This window comes from Mixophyes fleayi, chromosome 10 (assembly GCF_038048845.1).
Source record: "Mixophyes fleayi isolate aMixFle1 chromosome 10, aMixFle1.hap1, whole genome shotgun sequence".
Classification (NCBI taxonomy): Eukaryota; Metazoa; Chordata; class Amphibia; order Anura; family Limnodynastidae; genus Mixophyes; species Mixophyes fleayi.
In genome coordinates this window covers 26,478,203-26,499,290 of record NC_134411.1, presented here as the reverse complement: position 1 = coordinate 26,499,290, position 21,088 = coordinate 26,478,203, and the positions used below count along the sequence as shown (strand labels likewise).

The 21,088-nt window shown below is 42.6% G+C and overlaps 1 protein-coding gene across 5 annotated transcripts in view; it reads left to right on the top strand.

The window, feature by feature from the left end:
- Positions 1-4,894, top strand: part of DGKZ (diacylglycerol kinase zeta) — a 111,690-nt gene extending 106,796 nt beyond the window's left edge. For all 5 annotated transcript variants that reach the window (XM_075188213.1, XM_075188215.1, XM_075188214.1 and 2 more), the window contains one exon: positions 1,302-4,894. In XM_075188213.1, the coding sequence (XP_075044314.1) occupies positions 1,302-1,418 (117 nt within the window). In that variant the 3' untranslated portion in view covers positions 1,419-4,894. The remainder of the gene's footprint in view (positions 1-1,301) is intronic.
- Positions 4,895-21,088: the final 16,194 nt, after the last annotated feature.

Genomic DNA, 21,088 nt, shown 5'->3' with positions numbered 1-21,088 from the left:
ATCTCAGTATCAGTCCCTAATGCACACATCTGTCACTGCATCTCAGTATCAGTCCCTAATGCACACATCTGTCACTGCATCTCAGTATCAGTCCCTAATGCACACATCTGTCACTGCATCTCAGTATCGGTCCCTAATGCACACATCTGTCACTGCATCTCAGTATCTGTCCCTAATGCACACATCTGTCACTGCATCTCAGTATCAGTCCCTAATGCACACATCTGTCACTGCATCTCAGTATCAGTCCCTAATGCACACATCTGTCACTGCATCTCAGTATCAGTCCCTAATGCACACATCTGTCACTGCATCTCAGTATCAGTCCCTAATGCACACATCTGTCACTGCATCTCAGTATCTGTCCCTAATGCACACATCTGTCACTGCATCTCAGTATCTGTCCCTAATGCACACATCTGTCACTGCATCTTAGTATCAGTCCCTAATGCACACATCTGTCACTGCATCTCAGTATCAGTCCCTAATGCACACATCTGACACTGCATCTCAGTATCAGTCCCTAATGCACACATCTGACACTGCATCTCAGTATCTGTCCCTAATGCACACATCTGACACTGCATCTCCGTATCGGTCCCTAATGCACACATCTGACACTGCATCTCAGTATCTGTCCCTAATGCACACATCTGTCACTGCATCTCAGTATCTGTCCCTAATGCACACATCTGACACTGCATCTCAGTATCAGTCCCTAATGCACACATCTGTCACTGCATCTCAGTATCACTACTAGTCCTGACTATGCAGTAAATTATAGTTCTATTCAGTCGTTAGCCTTTACCCTTTTACCCACACCCTGGACACTGTACCTAAACCCTTCCTCAAGTTTCCACTTCTTTTCCGGGTAATGAGATGACTCATTTTCTTGGAGTAACAATAACTGCAAGATGAGTGTAATGAAGACAAAGATCAGTGTGCCAGAATTATTAGGGAGTGGAGCTTAGTGCTGTCATTGGAAGTGTCTTTTGTGATTCTAAACAGTGCTTATTGCTGTAATGTAGACACTTTTCTCACCTTGGTCATACTAAAAACATATATTCCTTCTGTATAGATTAATTGTGGAAGGGATATCCAAAGTATATTTGGAACCAGTCACTACAACTTCTGATTGGTTAAGTGCAAACTATACATTTTGGTTTTGTGAAACGCAGATGTGTGGTAACAGCTGATTTTAATAATATGGTTTCAGTTGAATTCACGTTTTCATAAACGCCGTCTGGATCTGCAGAGTTCTGGGCAGTTCTGTTACCATACCCATATCTATGTATTTGCAGGGGGACACCCCAAAAAATCGCGCTGAGAAAGCAAAAGACCCCGAGCTGGCTGCGTACCTGGAGAACAGACAGCACTACCAGATGATTCAGAGGGAGGACCAGGAAACGGCCGTGTAACAGGAGGCCTGTACCCCACCAAGAGACTTATTTATCCATTCGGAAAATCCCAAACTTCCTTATCCCCCTTTGGCGGGGAAGACTGCACCTTTCCCCCCCTCCCCCCTCCAAGAAGCCTTATTGTACATCTCCCGGAGTCCCGTTGACTTCACATGGCACCTGCTAGAACCACTAGCTAGATATCGACTTTCACTCTGAATGTGGCCGTGTTTCCTTTGCTGTTTGTTATGAGAACCTCAACCAACCACACAAAAGGAGTGCAAGCTCCGGATAACCTCGCTCCATATCCAACTTCATTAATTCCATCTCTTATTTACATGCTTCCACATTTCACCCGCTCTCTCCTTGTGACCTACTCACTGTGCTTGCCCCCAAGTTGAGCTGTATTTTTGTATCCATGTGTCAGGCCATGTAATGCCCATGTTTATGTATAATGGGCAGGACTGTCCACCTGTCTGTTCCTGAAGTCATTGGACTTGCCATGTGCTTTATTGTTTTGTTCCCCCCCTCAGACCCCGAAGGGCATATGGCTGTTCCTGTTCTAGCACAATTTGGTCTCTGCAACCGGGGCTAGTTTACATGTTTGTTTGATTTATGTCCACCTCTCATGCGTTGCTATGTAAAGAACTAGATGTGTTGTTTTTTTTTTAATCCTTAGTCGTGTGCTGTGTAGACATAGGCACAAGTTGAAGTGTATATACATATGTACATGAAGTATTTAGAACAGAGAGAGACCTGCCTTTCCAAAGCCTCTTCAGTCAGATCTTATTTATCATACCTAGTATCAGTGGACCTGTGAATTGGTTAGAGTAGGGTTAGTAATTACCTCAAAAGAGGTGTTTTTTTTGTACATAAATTGTGTGACTAGCTAATGTTTTTTTTTTCTTGTCCAGGGTATTATTCAAGTGTTAAACTATGTTTACACTGGATCATTTTATCATCTTAGTATAGGTGTATCTGAGATGTTTCCTTTTGACCCTGGTTTGTTTCAGCCATTTTGTCTATGTCAGCCATCTTGTTGCAGCCAATACTCCATTCTGGTTGAGTGTTTGCTGCTTTTAAAGTGGTCCAATTCCCTTTGCAGAGTGGAGGCAGACATTTTTGTGACTGAACTAATATATTCAGCTTATTAGAAACTAGTGACAACTATTGGCACTGTCACTTCTTCCTAGTGACTTGTAAGGCTGACTTCTTATGAATATTGGCCCATCACACAAAATGGCTGCCATCAATGTTCATTGGTGATGGGTCCACTTTTAAACCTGGCGTCGTAGCCATCTTTGTGCAGTCATTCCTCTTTACCCTGCCATCCTTGTGGTCTCACTGAGACAACATGTTCAATATGATTTTAGTTGTTTTATTTTAACTTATTGCCTATTTTACGTAATGTTTTTCATGTGTCATTTTGTATTCAGATTAATGAAGCCTCTGACAAAGGAGTGACACTTTTTAGTGCAGCTTCCTGGTCAACGTTGTTGTCTTTTTAAATTAAACACTGTTGCTCGACAATCAAAGATGACATTTTACAGGTGTGGGGGGGAGGGTGAGTCGCCTTTTTGCCCTAGAGAAGCCGTGTCACTGCAGTGGCGCACGTGAGGGTCTGTATATAAGCTGAACCGAATGTTGTGCATCCGTTTTAAACGCCTCCGTCCTCGGCGCTTTGCTGCTAAAACTTTGGCAACGCCTCGCAGATCCCCGCAGTCGGGGATTAATACGGGCAGTGAATTCAAAGCAATATATCTGCACCACGCAGAATTAAGTGCATTGAAACCTGAATGTTCGTCTAATGATTAGTAAAAACAGACATGGCTCACGTGATTAAGGCATGCTGGGATGTGCACTGCCGACCCCATTGTGTGTGTTTGATGCTTTGTCAGACCCGATTCTTTTGCTTTGAGCAATTGACAATCCATATGGTGGTTTGTGTGTGTTTTGGGTTTGTGAGGACACTACTCCCCTTCTGTTGAGCAAAGCACAGTTGGTGTAATCAATTTAGACATATGATACACAACTACATTCGAATTATTAGATGAATGGTGTGTGTTCCAGTGATATCCGTGCATTCTGTGTAATCCTAAAATATCATTGTGTGTGCTGTCTTATCTTATGGAGATATTAAAAAGAAAAAAGTTGAAGTTAAACTGTATAATGTACATCACTGGTGGTAAGGGGAATAATGGGATTTTACAGGGCCATAAAATTATGTGTATCCATCAGTGTACAGTATATTGAATAGATTTCTGTCCAAGAATTATTTTTTGGGGAGGAAAATGTCACGATTCCGCCTGAATAAATAAATAAATGCTTTTCAAATATTTTAATGAAAACCAATGACTGTAAAAAGTGTCACTTGTAATACATATCATATTACAGGGAGAGATGGGTACTTGCTTCACAAATGTCGTTGTATTCATGTGTTCCTGTAGCCTACACACATTTGCAGCAGCCATTTTGTGGGATGAACTATATGTGGTGATATCACTGAGGCACAAAATGGCTGAACCCATGTTCATTAGACTTGTGACTACCAATTCTTTAGGAACAAGGGACATCACTGGTTCCTTTAAAAAAAAAATTAAAAACATACTCGCCAACTCTCCCTGAACCTAGGGGTGATCTCCCTCACTCCCTGAAGAGTCTGGCATTCTCCCTGATGCTGAGCCAGTACAAGATGTGGTTGGCTTCGCCATCTGTGGCATGATGACACAGTTCAGAAATTGTGTCCTATGTCCATGTATTCCATGTATTGATGCCTATGGAGGTGGCCATTTTCATGGAGACCAAGATTTAATCAAAGACTGACAGGTAAGACAACATGACTTAAGTAATGGAGACAAAAATGTAAAAGACACTTCAGTCTCTAGAGATTCATTAGCTGCTTTTCTTTAACGCATAGTTGCCTACTCTCCCGAATGTCCAGGAAACTCCTGCATTACTGGGAGACATCCGGTGCTCTTGGGAGAGCGGGGCAACCTCCCGGTTCTCGCCCCCACAATAGATAAGTGGTGGGGGCAGGGCTTAATGACGCAGGAAAAGAAAAGGTTGCTTCCTCATGAATATTGGTTCAGCGCACAAAATGGCTGCCTCTGCTGTGTATAAGCCCAGGTACTCTTTAATAAGATACCAGGCCTTTGGCAGACTTGAAGCACAAAGTGACACGCTGTACTCATGTATTATGATGTTTTAATCTTATTGTTACAGTTTTATTTTAATTTGTTTCTCAGGGTGCTAGATGGGGGGGATCAAACTCACTACCGTGCCCTCCTTTCTTGTCCTTACCCCCCTGCGTGTGCAATACTGGTTTTCTGTATCAGAACATGTGTGACCTCTGTTTGTATAGCAGTTGTGTTAGGGATAGTCTCACTTTTGTAACCTTTATGTGCACACTGTGCCGCCCCTGCACAGGGGAGCTGGCTGAACACTTGTCACAACTAGGTATTGTTTTCTTGCCATTAAAATAAAACCTTTACATTTTACGACTGCATGTTTGCTTTGATTTGTACTCTGTTTAGTCGTTTTTGACATCTCTTGCTAATGTCTGCAATTACAGGCATAATGAAAGTTTAAGAACAATTCACAAAATAAAATATCAGGGAGTTGTTTGTCTTTTCCATATATTTGGATATTGAATCCGTTTGTTTTCCAGACTTGGTCCACTGATGATTAAAACCAAAATCTCTATGGGTTCTACAGGATGAGTCATCAAAGAGACAATTGGAGTTGTGGGTAATTTTATTTCTACAAGTAACTGAATATATCAGCCTATAATTTGTATATAATGCAACACAGTTCATATTTTGTTGAAGCTTTAGCACTAACCATTTAAAAATCTATACTTACGCTCCCGAATGTCTGGGCGTACTCCGGACCCTGTAAAATGCCAATATTCACGGCATTGAATAGTGGGAGGCGGGGTTTAATTATCATTAAGCACCGCCCCCCGCTATTCAATACCTCGAATGTCCGTATATTATGGTAGGGGCGGGGCTATAGTGACGTAATGATGTTGTCACGCAACCTCATACCCTCTGTCACATGATCTGTCTGTACTCCATTCTTCCAGAGTACAGATTTAAAAAGTAGGCAAGTATGGCATAGCCGTGAAACTAGATTGATGTTGTCCTTTTCCATTCTTGCAAATAATTAATCACCGTAACGTTGTTCCTGCTTGTTTCACTAAGACTGGGTACACGCTACAGGTTTTTCACCCGATTATCGAGCCAATCACACTATAAACGACCACTCGGCCCGATATAGCATTAGTCTGTACGCTCCCGCGATTATCGTTCCAAAGCACATCGTATCATTTGATTTTATAAATGGACCAAAAATCTGTGCAAACGATGGATCGATGTCGTTCCAGTTCTGCAGTGTGTATGCACTCAGGACCGGCAGTGTCCATAGATCTCTATGGAGCGCGCAGAGTTGTGATCTTTTCAGCTGATGGTTATGACAGATGAAGAGCACAGATATGAAGGTAAATGTTGTAAAGTCCTGTACACATGAATCGGCATGTTGATTGCGACTTAGTCGTTGGTAAAATGGTTAAAGATATTGCATCAGGAGACATCTGTAGTGTGTACCCAGTGTTGCACTACAGGTGAAAACTGAGCATTTTGGAGCTTAAAGAATCAACAACATTTAACTAACGGCAGAATGATGGATATTGAGGCTCATAAAACCTGCACATGATAAACTCCTATTTAACATCACAGGGTTGCAGTGTTGGTTACAAATTGGGCGTAATATACATGAATAAAGCACAAGTAAAAATAGCATATTTACGCCCATGTGCTGATCCTTACGCATCTTTAAGATCCATGCAGGTCTGCACTAGAGATGCTCGGGCTCGGTTTTCTGAAAACCGAACCCACCCGAACTTAGGGGATCCGAGTAGGCTAGCGAGCCGGCTCGATACTTTTGCGCGTCCTCTGATCTGAATTGGGGCAAAACATCATTGTTGCCTTGTCGTATCTCGCGGGTTTTGGATTCCATAAGTACCTCCCTCCCCAGGAGATCCAGTGCCATTGCTCACACAAACAAGGGTAGCAGTGTTCATGTCACTCTCCATTCTCTAGTGACATTGCTCAGTGCCATTGCTCACACAGAAGCAGGGGTAACAGTGATCTTGTCACTCTCCATTCTCTAGTGACATTGCTCAGTGCCATTGCTCACACAGAAGCAGGGGTAACAGTGATCTTGTCACTCTCCATTCTCTAGTGACATTGCTCAGTGACATTGCTCACACAGAAGCAGGGGTAGCAGTGATCTTGTCACTCTCCAGTCTTCAGTGACATTGCTCAGTGCCATTGCTCACACAGAAGCAGGGGTAGCAGTGATCTTGTCACTCTCCATTCTCTAGTGACATTGCTTAGTGCCATTGCTCACACAGAAACAGGGGTAGCAGTGTTCTTGTCACTCTCCATTCTCTAGTGACATTGCTCAGTGCCATTGCTCACACAGAAACAGGGGTAGCAGTGATCTTGTCACTCTCCAGTCTTCAGTGACATTGCTCAGTGCCATTGCTCACACAAACAGGAGGGGTATCAGTGTTCTTGTCACTTGACAAGAAATTACTGGAAATTAATGTTATTGAGGTTAATAATAATGTAGGAACAAAAAAAGAGCCAAATTATGTGATTTTAGAAAAAAAAAAGGAAACCAAAACACGAGGGCAGTTTTGCTAAAACCAAAACACAAAATTAATCCAGATCCAAAACGCGGGGGTCAGTGAACATCTCTAGTCTACACCAGTGGTATACACGCCCAGTTCATACTAGGCAAACGTCAGGCACTTACGTCTCACTTGCACCCATGTTTTGGCCATTTATTTTATGTACAACAAATGCATGTGCTGTTAAGCATCAATAGAACTACTCTCTAATACAGCAGAAACAACTCCCCATCTCGTATACCAATAAAAAGATAAACATTTTGCTTACAGGGACACAATAGTAGATCATATGCCCGAGGGACAAAGAAAGCACCAATCAGCGTCAGTGGTGTAATCGCAAAAAGCCAATAACAGGCCTCTGTCCACCCACAGATCTCCAAAGTCTTTACCAGGAGTATTATTTATATCTATCCATCCAGGTGTAGGCTGGTAGAAGTAGCAGAATCGCACAAATCTACATGGGCACATATGCGTGAACCCACTTTCTGGACATGCACAGAACGATTTCACCCAAGATACGATACGCGTAGTGGCGCAGTACTCACTCTGCCTCGCCCCCATAGTGTTCATATTTTTTTGAAAGATGACCGCAACTTGCTGTATTCCACCATCCGGCAACCGCTATGAACACCGGGCCTGATTCATTAAGGAATTGAAAGCAAAAAAAATGAGTAACTTTACACCTTGGTAAATGTTGTATTGGAGGGGGAGGTAAATTTAATGCCGGGACAGATTTATAGTCTGGGAAGGATTTGTCCTAGATCAACTTTATTTCTACACTGAAATTTAAAGCTATCAAGTATTTGTGTGCTACATGAAAAAAAACAGATAGTTGTTATCTAATGTGCAAAATAAACTAATTTGCACTCCTTGCATTGTAACCTGGTTTTGTCCAGTAGAAAACGTACTAATTTTTTTGGCCCAGTGTCTATCTTTCTGTTTGGCTCAGCGATCCTTCTTCAATTTAATGTGTGTCAAGTGAAAATCTGTGCATATTCTGAAATGCAAAGCTCTGCACTGTGGACGCCCGTCAGCTGCCCCTGTGTACGATTTGCTTAGACCATCCTGTGCTTAAGCTGGGTACACACTACACGGTTTTCGTCCAATAATCGGCTCAATCAGCCGACATACGACCGCTCCTTCAAAAGTCTGGGGAGTGTGTGCAGTGACACAATGGTCAAAAGTCTGCCCAAATGGACAATTGTCGCCTCATTTGGTTGGTCGTACCGTTTAATATTTTCGTTCCAATCTCATTTCCGCTGTGTAGTGTGTATAAACTTCTGACCGATCCACAACAGTGAGTACGGAATTAGTCATTGCTCACGACAACATGGCTGTAAAAAGTCGCTAAAGGGACGTCCGCTCTTCCCTTTATCGTCCTAAACAAGGCTAGTGTGTATGCAGTCCATGGACTGAGCGATCAGAACATCGATCACATGTAAAATCGCTCGGCATAAAAAGTTGGTTGAAATTTCTGTAGTGTGTACCCAGCTTAAGAAATGCTCAATAAACATACGTTTAGTCAGATATGTTATCAGCCTTTATTACGAGTTTTATGTTAAGTTTAAAGCCAAGCTCTTAATCCATTTACTGCTACAATACGGGGTCTATTTCGACATTTTTGCACAGTGTCTGGCACACCCATCTGGCACAAAACCCCCGTGAAGTCTACTGAAGATCCAGTACAGCGATGCATGATTCTTCTATAACCATTACTTAAACCTCTGCAGTGACAGTAAGCGGCTTTGCTGGAAGTGGATCTTTATACCCTCAGGGCTCTTAAACATTGTCTATTTAACCACATGAGTCATCTTGGTCAGACACGATAATACGCCCTATTATAGAAGCCTTCAAACCCTTCACTTTTGTTACTTTACCGGTAAATTATACAAATAAAAATAAAAAAAATCCACAGAGATTTCTTACAATTCCTTCCACTCCTAAATAAGCTCCATCTGTATCCCTAACAACTTGTTGCAGAGAGCGAGGGGTAAAACTTTTTGCTGACATATATTCTTGCACTTTCCAGGTTCATCATTTTCACAATGACATGATATGACATGCTGTTGGGGATATTTTTCAATCATCAAAATCAGTGTGCGTAGGACTATTGAACAAAGACGACAACGCATAAAACGTGTGGGGTCCATCCTGCAAGACCTCGTTCCTGATGGGGTCATGGTTTGCCTCCTATGTGATCGGACTCTTAATTCCTGTGATGATTAAACATTGCCTTGTGCATTCATGTTTCTCAATACGCTCATATATGCACCTGGTGACCATGGTTTGAACTTGGCCGTTACGTAAATTGCAGTTCTTTTTCATTCGCATTAGTTGATAATAATACAGATGCAAACACTCGGAATGGACTTTATCACTTCCATGTGTGTGTATATCATGGTTAGGCAGCCTGTGTGGTTCACCAGCCATTGTGGAAGTAAGAATCTTCGCATAGCCTCCCAACTATGGCTGCCTGTGTGATGCAATAAGTTTTTGTTGGTTGCAGATCACATAATTTGTCTTATGCAATTAATTACACATCATCACAGAAATTAAATTTGCATATGTAGCTATAAAATGCGATATGCATTAGCACTCATTCACAACTGCAGCTTTAAAGGAATCTTTTAAAGTTCATGCTGTGAAAATCTTAAATGAAAGACAATTATAGAAGCAAAAACCTTTAAGTCATAGTTTTCTCACAAGATGTTAAGTACAATTTAAAGCAGATCTCTTTTCTTAAAAGGTACTTAACTTACTCTTTAAAGCATGCATCTGATAGTCATTTTTCTTAGCTATCCTTCCACAAATCATTATCTCCTTTGCAAAAGCTCTATGGTTAGCAAGCAACAATGAATGCCAGACACCAGCAATCCGCTACACACACACAATTCTCAGCATGTTATGTGATTGAGCAAGAGGGAGAAGGAGGATGTCGCAGTGCAGACAGAGCTCAGTGGGGCGTTCCAAAACCTCTCTGTTCACTACATCATGTGACTGTGGTTGCCATGGTAGTCCAGTCATAAAACATTAATAGCAGCCTGAAGAAAAAAATTAAAATACCAGAAAATAGTGAATACCAACACTGGATAAAAAATGGGATTGCTGCTTTAAGGCAATCACGGTTATGGATAAGAGAATCGCTCATCTGGTCAGTAATCGGTCATTTTTGCAAGATCATCTTTAAAAAGCCATTGCTTGTAATTTTTTGAATAACATTTTTAAAGAGCACTTATGTCCTACCTGCACTGGATGCAGCCAATTTGTGGGCTGAGGTTCAATACACTAGGAACTAGTGACATAAAAAATGCCGCCCCCTCCAGCCCTCTATTTTAACTTAAAGAACCTAAAATATTCATAAACTGCGCCCCCCTTCAGCGTTGCACTCTGGGCAGTTGCCCCTATCACAAAGCCATAGTTACTGCCCTGTCCCATTGCACCGAGCGTAACATTATGTGTCTACATTTTAAAAATCCTAATGTTCGGAGGCAAGGGAACGAGGCTGCGTGCATTGCTCAAAAACTACAAAACGGCTGCTTACACTGTGTGCAGTAGTCGATAGATGCTCTTTAAAGGGAAAATAAGAGGCCTTCACCTTACTTTCTGTAAATGTTCAGTAAACCATATGGCGTCTGTTAATCTGCAGAGAGTAAATGGTGTTTGCCTTGCTAATATAAGTTTACTTTTACTGATATGCAATGAAATATGATTCAGATGCTCCTCCAGTGTCCCAAAGGTCAGTTGATATTAATGAAAGATAAACAATGATATTTAATGATGTGTAACATTTAATCTAATTGAACTTCGCCATTAATTTATTTCGACAAAAGAGTGTTGCTTTTCAGCTATGTTTCATTTGCCTCTGGCAGCCCTCATGAATGGGTTAACTCTTAGTCAGCCGAGTTGAGACACCCCCAGAAGGTGTATAGTGTGACCCTTCCTTCTGTTTCCTGAGTAAGGCGGAGGTGAGTTTAGTGAGCTATTTCATTTATGTGGACTTAACTAGTTGTCCCGCTGTAGATTCAAAGGGTCCCGCTGTTACTCCATTGGGATGCGCACCATGACAAGGATGGCGCCCTTTACTTATCTAAATAGTAAATGTGGCAGAAGGTTACTCCTGTCCTGGGAAAAGATGTACGCTTCTGCAGCAGGTGGCATGACCTGAGCGGACGATGTCACTTCCTGGTTAGCAGATGGCGTGACCTGAGTGGTCGATGTCACTTCCTGGTTTGCAGGTGGCATGACCTGAGTGGTTGATGTCACTTCCTGGTCAGCAGGTGGTGTGACCTGAGTGGTTGATGTCACTTCCTGGTCAGCAGGTGGTATGACCTGAGTGGTTGATGTCACTTCCTGGTCAGCAGGTGGTGTGACCTGAGTGGTTGATGTCACTTCCTGGTCAGCAGGTGGCGTGACCATAGTGGCTGATGTCACTTCCTGGTTAGCAGGTGGTGTGAACTGAGTGGTCGATGTCACTTTCTGGTCAGCAGGTGGTATGACCTGAGTGGTTGATGTCACTTCCTGGTCAGCAGGTGGTGTGACCTGAGTGGTTGATGTCACTTCCTGGTCAGCAGGTGGTATGACCTGAGTGGTTGATGTCACTTCCTGGTCAGCAGGTGGTGTGACCTGAGTGGTTGATGTCACTTCCTGGTCAGCAGGTGGCGTGACCATAGTGGCTGATGTCACTTCCTGGTTAGCAGGTGGTGTGAACTGAGTGGTCGATGTCACTTCCTGGTTAGCAGGTGGCATGACCATAGCGGCTGATGTCACTTCCTGGTTAGCAGGTGGCGTGACCTGAGTGGTCGATGTCACTTCCTGGTTAGCAGGTGGCGTGACCTAAGTGGTCGATGTCACTTCCTGGTTACCAGGTGGCGTGACCTGAGTGGTGGATGTCACTTCCTGGCCAACAGGTGGCATGACCATGGCGGCTGATGTCACTTCCTGGTTAGGTGGCATGACCTGAGTGGTGGATGTCACTTCCTGGTTACCAGGTGGCATGATCTGAGTGGTGGATGTCACTTCCTGGTTACCAGGTGGCATGATCTGAGTGGTCGATGTCACTTCCTGGCCAGCAGGTGGTGTGACCTGGGTGGTCGATGTCACTTCCTGGCCAGCAGGTGGCGTGACCATGGCGGCTGATGTCACTTCCTGGCCAGCAGGTGGCATGACCATGGTGGCTGATGTCACTTCCTGGTTAGGTGGCATGACCTGAGTGGTGGATGTCACTTCCTGGTCAGCAGGTGGCGTGAGCTGAGTTGATTATGTCACTTTCTGGTCAACAAGCGGATTAAGAGCAGGAGCCAAATTCTGTGAGACATACTTGCAGCTTGCATCACTGAGTCTTGGTACAGAGCCTGCAGCATGGATCCCTAACTTGCCCCTAAAAATCCAAAAGACACCTGTTCTAGGTAAGCCTCTGGCTGGCAGTGTTTTTTCATGGATATTATATTAGTTAGGGGAATTCAATTAACCACAATGTTTTGAGGAACATCGTGGCTACGCATTTTTACCGTTACTACAGTAAATTCTCCGCTCATAGAGGTGTAAGGAAAGAAATCGGTGGAGACTTCTGTAAAAATCCCGCTGCTGCCATGTTCTGAGGGATTCCCCCCTTAGTTTCTTATTTCACCTCCCTCTTCTCAGTCTGTTGAAGGTAAGAAGACTAGCAAGTCTCGTAATGGTGTCTGTGGACCATGTGGTAAGGATTTACCTAATGATTTTTATTGGGTTTTATGTGTGGACTGTATTCTTCATAGAGAAAACCCAATAAACACATTAAAAGAACCAATGGAGAGTAAAATTGAGAAAAGTTTTAAAAAGCTTTATATTTCCTCAGGGACAGTAATTAAATCAGGGGTAGCTTTGGTCCCCGGGACATTCAGAATCTGCATGGATAATATGTATAAAGACATTTGAGATAAAGTAAATAGACAACACTTGCTGAAAGGCCAGTGTGTTATGCAATACAATATTTTCTACCTCCGTTGCAACGCAAACATTGCCAAGATCTTTTAATACAACCAGACAGTAGTGGCGTTCATAAACCGCCAAGGAGGCACCAAAATCAAAACAATGGTGACAGAGGTATCAACAATGATATCGTGGGCAGAAAACAAGCCGAGATCTCTTTCAGCTCTTCACGTAGCAGGCACGGAGAGCAAGATGGCAGATTATCTCAGTCGATATCAGATATAACCAAGAGAACAGGCATTACGTATGGAAGTATTCCAGCAAATTTCGGAGAAGTTTGGGGTTCCTCAGATTTGGTAACAACACCAAGTAACAGATTCTGCTCCTGTCAGATTCCAGAGGAGAGGGAACTAGGATAAGTGCTCCCTTCTGTTACTCTTATTGCACACACTGAAGATCAAGAGAGAGGCAGTGGAAGTCATAGCTGTTCTTCCATTCTGGCATTGCCGGATGTGGTTCATAAGTAGCATGGTAGATGCTCCTAGAACGACCTCTATGGCCAGATCTTCTGCATGAAGGACCTACTATTCACCCGAATCCAGAGACACTCTCCCCGACAATGTGAGATTAAGCGGTCACTGGTCGCAAGTAGAGCATGCTCTGACGAAGAGATTGAGATATTATAGCAAGCAATAAAGACATGTTCTTCTATAGTGTATTACAGAATGTTGAAGACATTCATACTCTGTTGCTGCTAACATATCTCTTGCTGGATTTTCTTCAAGAGGGATTACAGAACAGCTTTGGCCTCAGTACACTGAAGGTACAGGTTTCAGCACACTAACACAATATATGGCCGAGCGGTCGTTTATCGGGTGATTGGCTCGACAATTTGTTGAAAAACCTCCAGTGTGTACCTAGCCTTGGTGTGTACTACTGGACACAACACTGGCACCAGATGATCTAGTGGGAAGTTCTTTCAAGCAGCTAAAAGAATTTATCCTTGCATCAAATCTTGTGTGGACCCTGGGTTCTTATTCTTGTTTTAGAGGCTATAGTGTCGGAAACCCTTTGAACCCTTGCATGAAGTTTCACTTAAGTTGCTTACACTCAAGGTAGTATTCTTCGTGGCAATCACATCTCCTTGAAGTGTGAGAGAACTCCTGGTTTACGTTGCCAGGAACAATTTTTTTTATCATGTACACCAATAAAGTAGAGCTTCTTGCCTAAGCTAGTTTCCACATTTCACATCAATCAACAAATTGTACTTCTGAAAATAAGGAAAGCTACTCTAGACTTGTTCAGAGCAATTTTGGTGTACCTAGAGAACAGAAATTCAGGAAGACATTTGTACTTCCTGACAGTCCACGTCTTGCACGGTGGTTTCGAGAAGTAATTTGACAGCCTTATAATACAACTGGATGTGAGTTGCGAAAAATACTAAGGGGCATTCCACAAGGGCAGTGAAAACCTCCTGGGCACACAGGACTCAGGCTTCCGCAAATGAACTAAGCTAAGCAGCGGGCTGGTCATCGCTTCTTACCTTCTGGATGTCCTAGCTTTGTTTCACGCTCAGTCTGGAAGGAAAATCCTTCAAGTGGCGGATTAATAGAATATTTTATATGCATTGACTGATCAGTGTTGGCTTGATTTTTTGGATCCACCCTTTGTTATTGTTTGGTTACATTCCATTCTTGACGGCTGTCATGGAGTCTGAAGGTGAACTAGGCAAATTATACTCTCCGTTAATTTAATTTCCTTGAAGTACTCTGTGGCAGCCCTAATGTTCCTTCCCATGATATCTGTTTATATCTTTCAGAGACAGTTTGGGAAGTTACACAGACAAGGAAGGAAGGAGGAGTCTCTATATATACCTTGTGGGGGTCTCATAAACTCCCGTGGAGTACTCCAAGTAAATGGAATTAACGACGAGCAGTGGCGGAACTACCATTGGTGGAGATAATGGGGCCGTTGTATGCGGAACTAAAGCGCTGTGGGCCCAGGTTCCCTCCTCCCCGCTTCCCTGCACCAGGACCCACAGCTCGCCAGTTCTGGTGAGTATAATTATTTCTTTGTTATGTTCCTTCCTATACAGCCGTTTGGCTTGTATATTTTTCCAACTTGCAGGTGACTTTTAAAGATGGCCCTGAAGACGTCCCCTACACACAGTCTGCTGGCAGTCTGCCTCAATTCCTCAGTGACAACTTTCCAGTGAAGTGATTGGCTCTTTTCTCATGATTATAGCTTTACTGAACAAAGTGACTGCTTCCAATGTAAAAACCAACAAGTAAACTTTAACATGAGGACAGATAGCCATAGAGTAAACAGGAGGGGCATCATTTTTACATAATGCCATATTTGAAACATTGGATAATAATTAGTCATCTATTGTTAAGTAAAGAATTGCAAGTGGAACCTAACCCATCTGAATGCATAGGCTGTTCAGAGAAGGTCACCTTGAGTATTTTGTGTGGGGTCTGTGGTGATACCAAGAGTAATACTGTAAAGAATGTTGTACTCATTGTTAACAAACACATATGTAGTGTTTTTTTAGCCTGTAATTTTACCACCTATTTGGATCTATTGTGCGGTCGTTATTTATTTTTCAGTTTTACTATTTTGTCAATTGTTGCAAAACAGTTTAGTATGCCTGAGTTTTAGTTTTGTGTATGTATACTTAGATGTAAGTGTATCTATACACATCAGGAGTTGGTAATGTGCATGAGGGAGACTGGCAGTGCATTAGGAATGGGTGTCTGGCTTATGTACGGATTAGTGTGCATGACAGTCTATGTACACAAGATAAACCTGTACCAGTTGCAGTAAACTGTGTAAGGTACATGGCTGAGAGCTCAGTACTCAATGACTGCTTATACAGGATGCAGATAAGCCAACGGTGTGCTGGAGGCAACATTTGCTTTCTACTATTGAGCAAGATTCGCACACAGTCACTGACTGACTCACATTCGTGTCATGCGGATTTTGCACTTCAAATTATTATTTTTGTTTTATTATTTAAATAATTTTATTTTTTTACAGCAAATCTTTTGCTTGCATGCTCTTTAGACAGACTGTAGCCCGCAAATGCATGCTTATAACAGGACAAAAGCAAGATGCCAGCAGACCTTTTTTTTTTTTTTGCAGCCTGCAGCGGAGGAGGGGTTAAGTCTGCCTAGAGTAACATCCTGCAGTAACACATTACTCACAGCTCAACACTCAGTCGCCAGGGACTGGATCAGGCTGCTCCAGGTCAAGAGAGGGCCCCCCCCTTCCATCCGCTGCTCCTCATCTCCCATTGGCGCAAGGGCTGAAATAGGATACAAGCTCTACTCCCCCCCCCCCCTTTTTTCTTCTGTTTCTCAAAAATAAAAAAAAAAGCACAAAGGTTTAACTGCAGGGGAGAGAGAGCTGTTTGTAAACCACTCAAGATGCAGTTCATTAAAAGAGTTTGAAAAGGAGGGGGGGGGGGGTGGAATGGGCAAACCATCAAGTCTGAAATAAAGCTGGTCTTAATAGCCCCATCCCCCAGCACAACGCTGTACCAGCTTCCCTGATATGTACTGATGAGGAAACAACATTGGCCAGAAAAAGTCTCATTCATCTCCCGATACAAAACTTTCCCTGCTTCGCTTTCTAGAGTTTAATTGTGGTTGTCCTGTATTCATCAAGTGACCACATTCTACAGCCCTATGCAATAGGGGCGATTGTAATACAAGCTTTAACAACAAGAGACACCGACATCCCGCACCATTTGAGCTTACAATCTAAAGGTTCATCTAGTTTTGATATGTTGAAACAGGACAGACCAGCAAAGTTTAGTTATGTGACAGAAGAAAAACTGAGGTATAAATATGCCCCTCAACGTTTCTGACATCAAAGTCGTTCAGTTTTCAAGGAATAGCCGCATATTAAAGTATCCCCTTAATTTATGACTGGGGCATTGCAGCAGATATCGGAGAGATCAGCTGATGTCCCTGTCGAACGCAAAAAGAAGTTTCCATAGGTTTCTATGAGGAATTGAGGAATGCTATTTTGCACCATTTAACAAGTTCCAAAAATCAAAGATTTTTGGAACTCGTGCACGATGGTGTTGAAGCTGGTGTTCGCCATTGAAGCCTATGGGGAGAGTATTGCAGTAGAGGGATTTTTGGAACCCTCACTGCAACTTACCTGCTCTCTCCACTATCGCAAAGGTGGCCACTTTGTGATGGTCACCGTAGAGGAGATAGGAGAGGGGTCTTCGCAAGAACAGCATTTTTTCGTGACTGCTGTTCCATGTGAAGATTTTTAATACATACAAACAATATTTCAATCAATTTATATTTGCCATAAGGATTGAAATGGATCGTGTTCAAAATGTGTTTATTAATAAACATGCCCCTAAATATGAATTTATTAAATTAGATCAAAGCATTCTTTTTTTAACATCAATAATGTAAAACTGTAGACATAAAAGTTATTTAAAGGCGTAGACAAAACCTTGTAATTTTTGCTCTATTTTGAATTTGTCAGAGCATTCATGTTCTCAAATCATTCCCTGCAACACAGTGTACAAAAGGTTCTATTTATTAAAGGCAGATCAGCCCTAAATCCAGTTAATGGGGGGGGGGGGGGGGGGGGGAGTTTTGCTGGATTTAGGGCTTCTCCCTATTCACCAAAGACCCCTTACCAGTAAAGGCTATCACTGGCAGGTAGGCCTCCCTATGCAAAGGAGGCTCCTGGTGATGGGTATTTATTTACATGTACTCTGATTTCTAATGCCATCTCAGGACTGCGATAACCAGAGGTGCCTTCAGGAAATAAATGCTTTATTATTCAAATAAAGCATTCTTCCTGGAGGTTTTTTTTTTTTTCATTTTTAGTATAATCTGGAACTGGAAGCCCAAGATGCATGCCCCAGTTCTACAAGCAAACCAAAAAAAGCGTAAATCCTTATATGTGACTTCAAACACATAGGGGTCCAGTAGTGAATAGCCAAAAAACGCCAGCAAAATACTTTTTCACCACATTTTATTTAACAAAGGGATAACACCTTAACTAATTACCATCATTTACCGCGGTAGACATAGACCTCTATGGGTTCAGCAGTGTTGGGCAATTTATTAAACTGCGAAAAGCGAAGCTATGTCAGGATGGCGTTCCTTCTACAATGGGGTCCAGCTGAAGCCTCTCCGCCATCGCAGGATCCCTCATTGGTCAAAAGCACAATGCCCACTTTCGCTGGAGGGCGATGGTCTGCTGGTGAAGAGAAAAAAATTGTGAAATAGGGGGATGTTTGCCGGTTAAATAACAGCAGTACTTCATTTTGGGATGCTTAACGCCCCCAATCATTAATAGACCCCTCACGCATGATAATCAAATGCCTTCTCCTTAGCATCACTGTGAGGAGCACTGATAAGAAATGTATGGGAATGTCAGGAGCAGTGCGAATAGAGCTGGCTAGTTTATAGTTTAGTATATTTTACACATAGTGCTCCAAATAATGAAACAAACCTTTTATCTGTAAAATTCTGAACCCCCACCCCAGCTCCTGCATAATAGATCCCATAAGAGTATTCTATGTGAACCAGATGCATGTAGCACATTCGCATTTAACTTATTGCATGCAATGCAAGACGGGACGCGGGTCCGTGTTGTGTGTAGGCTTCATCGGGGTGCTGGTGTTTTCTCTCACTGTCCAAAAACATACTGGGATGTTATTTGCCTTCTGGTTGTGTGTGTGTGTGTGTGTGTGTGTGTGTGTGTGTGTGATCTGCAGCATCAGATAGGCAGGGTACACTACAAAAAAATATCGCCCTCTGAGATATCTGTAATGATTTTATCAAGGCCTGAAAGTCCCGATCAGCAGCCGATTCATGTGTACACACTATACATGATTTACCTTTAGATCTGTGCTCTTTATCTGTCATAACCATCGTCTGAAAAGATTGTGACTCTGCACACTCCATAGAGATATATCAGACCGAACGCTCGTTTATTGTGCGATTGGCCCAATAATCTGGTGAAAAACCTGTAGTGTGTACATAGCCATAGTCTCGGAACAATATCACTCCTATCTCTTAGAGTGCCCTTGAAACACTTAAGACACTTGTAAAGTGTTTTGTGAGACACACTGCTCACTTCCTCAGATGCTGCAGATTGAAGCAGAATTTTACATATACATGAATGCATTACTTATCTTTACCATAGGAAATAAAGTTTTGCATATTGGTTTATGATGTCTGGAGAAGGTATTGTTTACACTATACAATTTTAGATTTTTAAATTTGAACTTTCAGTGGAACAATATTGCTATATATTGTTTTTCTCTATATAGCAGGCAGACAGTGGCTTATGATAGTCACTAAAATTTAGACAAGGGAACGCAAACAGTGGTTAGACATGAGATTGTACCAGAGCGCGCAGGTCGCACTCTCAATTAGGGGACAATTTCTAAAACTCCGCTGAGGTTTTACGGTAAATCCCTGAAAAAAAATGCAGTTTTCGTGAGATTAACGCATTTTAAAGTAACAAGGCTATTTATTATTGTAGGATGGCATAAGTGCTGCTGTCCCAGCCTCTTCGATGGCAGTCCCTGTAGGTGTCTATTTGGAGCTGGACTCCGACAGCTAATGCTTTGTGAAGATGGCAGCAGCCATTTTATCCTACGGGGAGAACATTGCAGAAGAGGGATCATTGGATCCGTCCCCGACAGACTTTGGGGCACATTTATCAATCTTCTCATAAAGTGAAAAATAGTTTTCAATCCTTATCGCATTGATAAGGATTGAACTATTTCTCAAATTTATAAAAAATCCAACACAGGAACAGCAGTTCCGATAAACTGCTGTTTCTGTGATTAAAAAAACAACACATACTTACCCCGCCTCTTCGTAATGCACTGTCTCCGGATCTCCTCCTTGTCCTCTTCATTTTTCTTCATACTGGAATTGCACATGTGCAGCTCGAAGAACTGCACATGCACACAAACATCCCCGCTCTGTCTCTGCAACTATAGTTGCACAGAGCGAGCGGTGAGTGACAGGGAGGGATCACGTGATCCCTCCACACATGCGCTGTTCAGCTCTGCTCTTCGGAGCAGAGCTGACAGCACTGAAATATTTAAATTATGATAATGTACAAAACTTTTTTTCGGAACTTGTTAGATTGTGGTAGGGAGCAGTCACCATACTATTGAATGATGACTGCTCGCAAAACTAAACAGAATGCAAAGCAGCAGATATCCACGATATCTGCTGCGATGCACCTTTTCTTAAATATGAATAACACTCCAACTTGCGTTGGCCTTCCGGAAACATAGAGATAGGGGCATATTTAGGAAGTGGTGTTAGTGCACTAAATGCTCCTCCCCATCGCAAATTTGCAAACGCTGTTAGAGCCTGTAAGTAAAGTGATTGAATTTGCGGGGACGGCCTCCTATCGGAGCATTAGCACCGGCTGAAGAATTTTAATAATTAGTAATGTTAAATCGTTTATCGTAAAAAATGATAATTAACCTGACACAAATGCACCAATGTCTCTGCCTGTAAAACACTACTATATTATGCGGATATCCCATAACCAAAAATGATATAGCGGAATAAGTGGTGCTATATAAATAGCTGATGATGGTGATGACTTTACAGCCTCTTCAGAGGGGATTATTACATGTATGGACCACAATTAATGAGCAACAAGTTGTTATTCCGCTGTGACGACGGACTCCCCTCTAAGCCATCTACCCTAAACATGGACAGACTCCCCTCTTAGTGATTTAGTGTAGCCAACTATGTCACATTCGACAGACAAAAAAGTAACAAAGTGACAACTCTCTCTCTCTTCATTAGCCTAATAAACTCCGTTGCTGCTATTCATCTAGCTGTCAAAGGGTTAAACCAAGCTAGCCATAGTCTCCTTAGTCCCCGGGGGTGGGGGGTTAGCACCTACAGTATGACACGTTCCAGGACATTACAGCTAATGTCTTACAGGTAGTAGAATGCCAGGTCGTCTTATTCGAGTCCAGATTTGGCACAGCTGGATAATGTGAAATGGCTAACATATAGCCCACCCCTCCCTCTCCACCACCACCTCCTCCCCTCTTCTTCTTTTT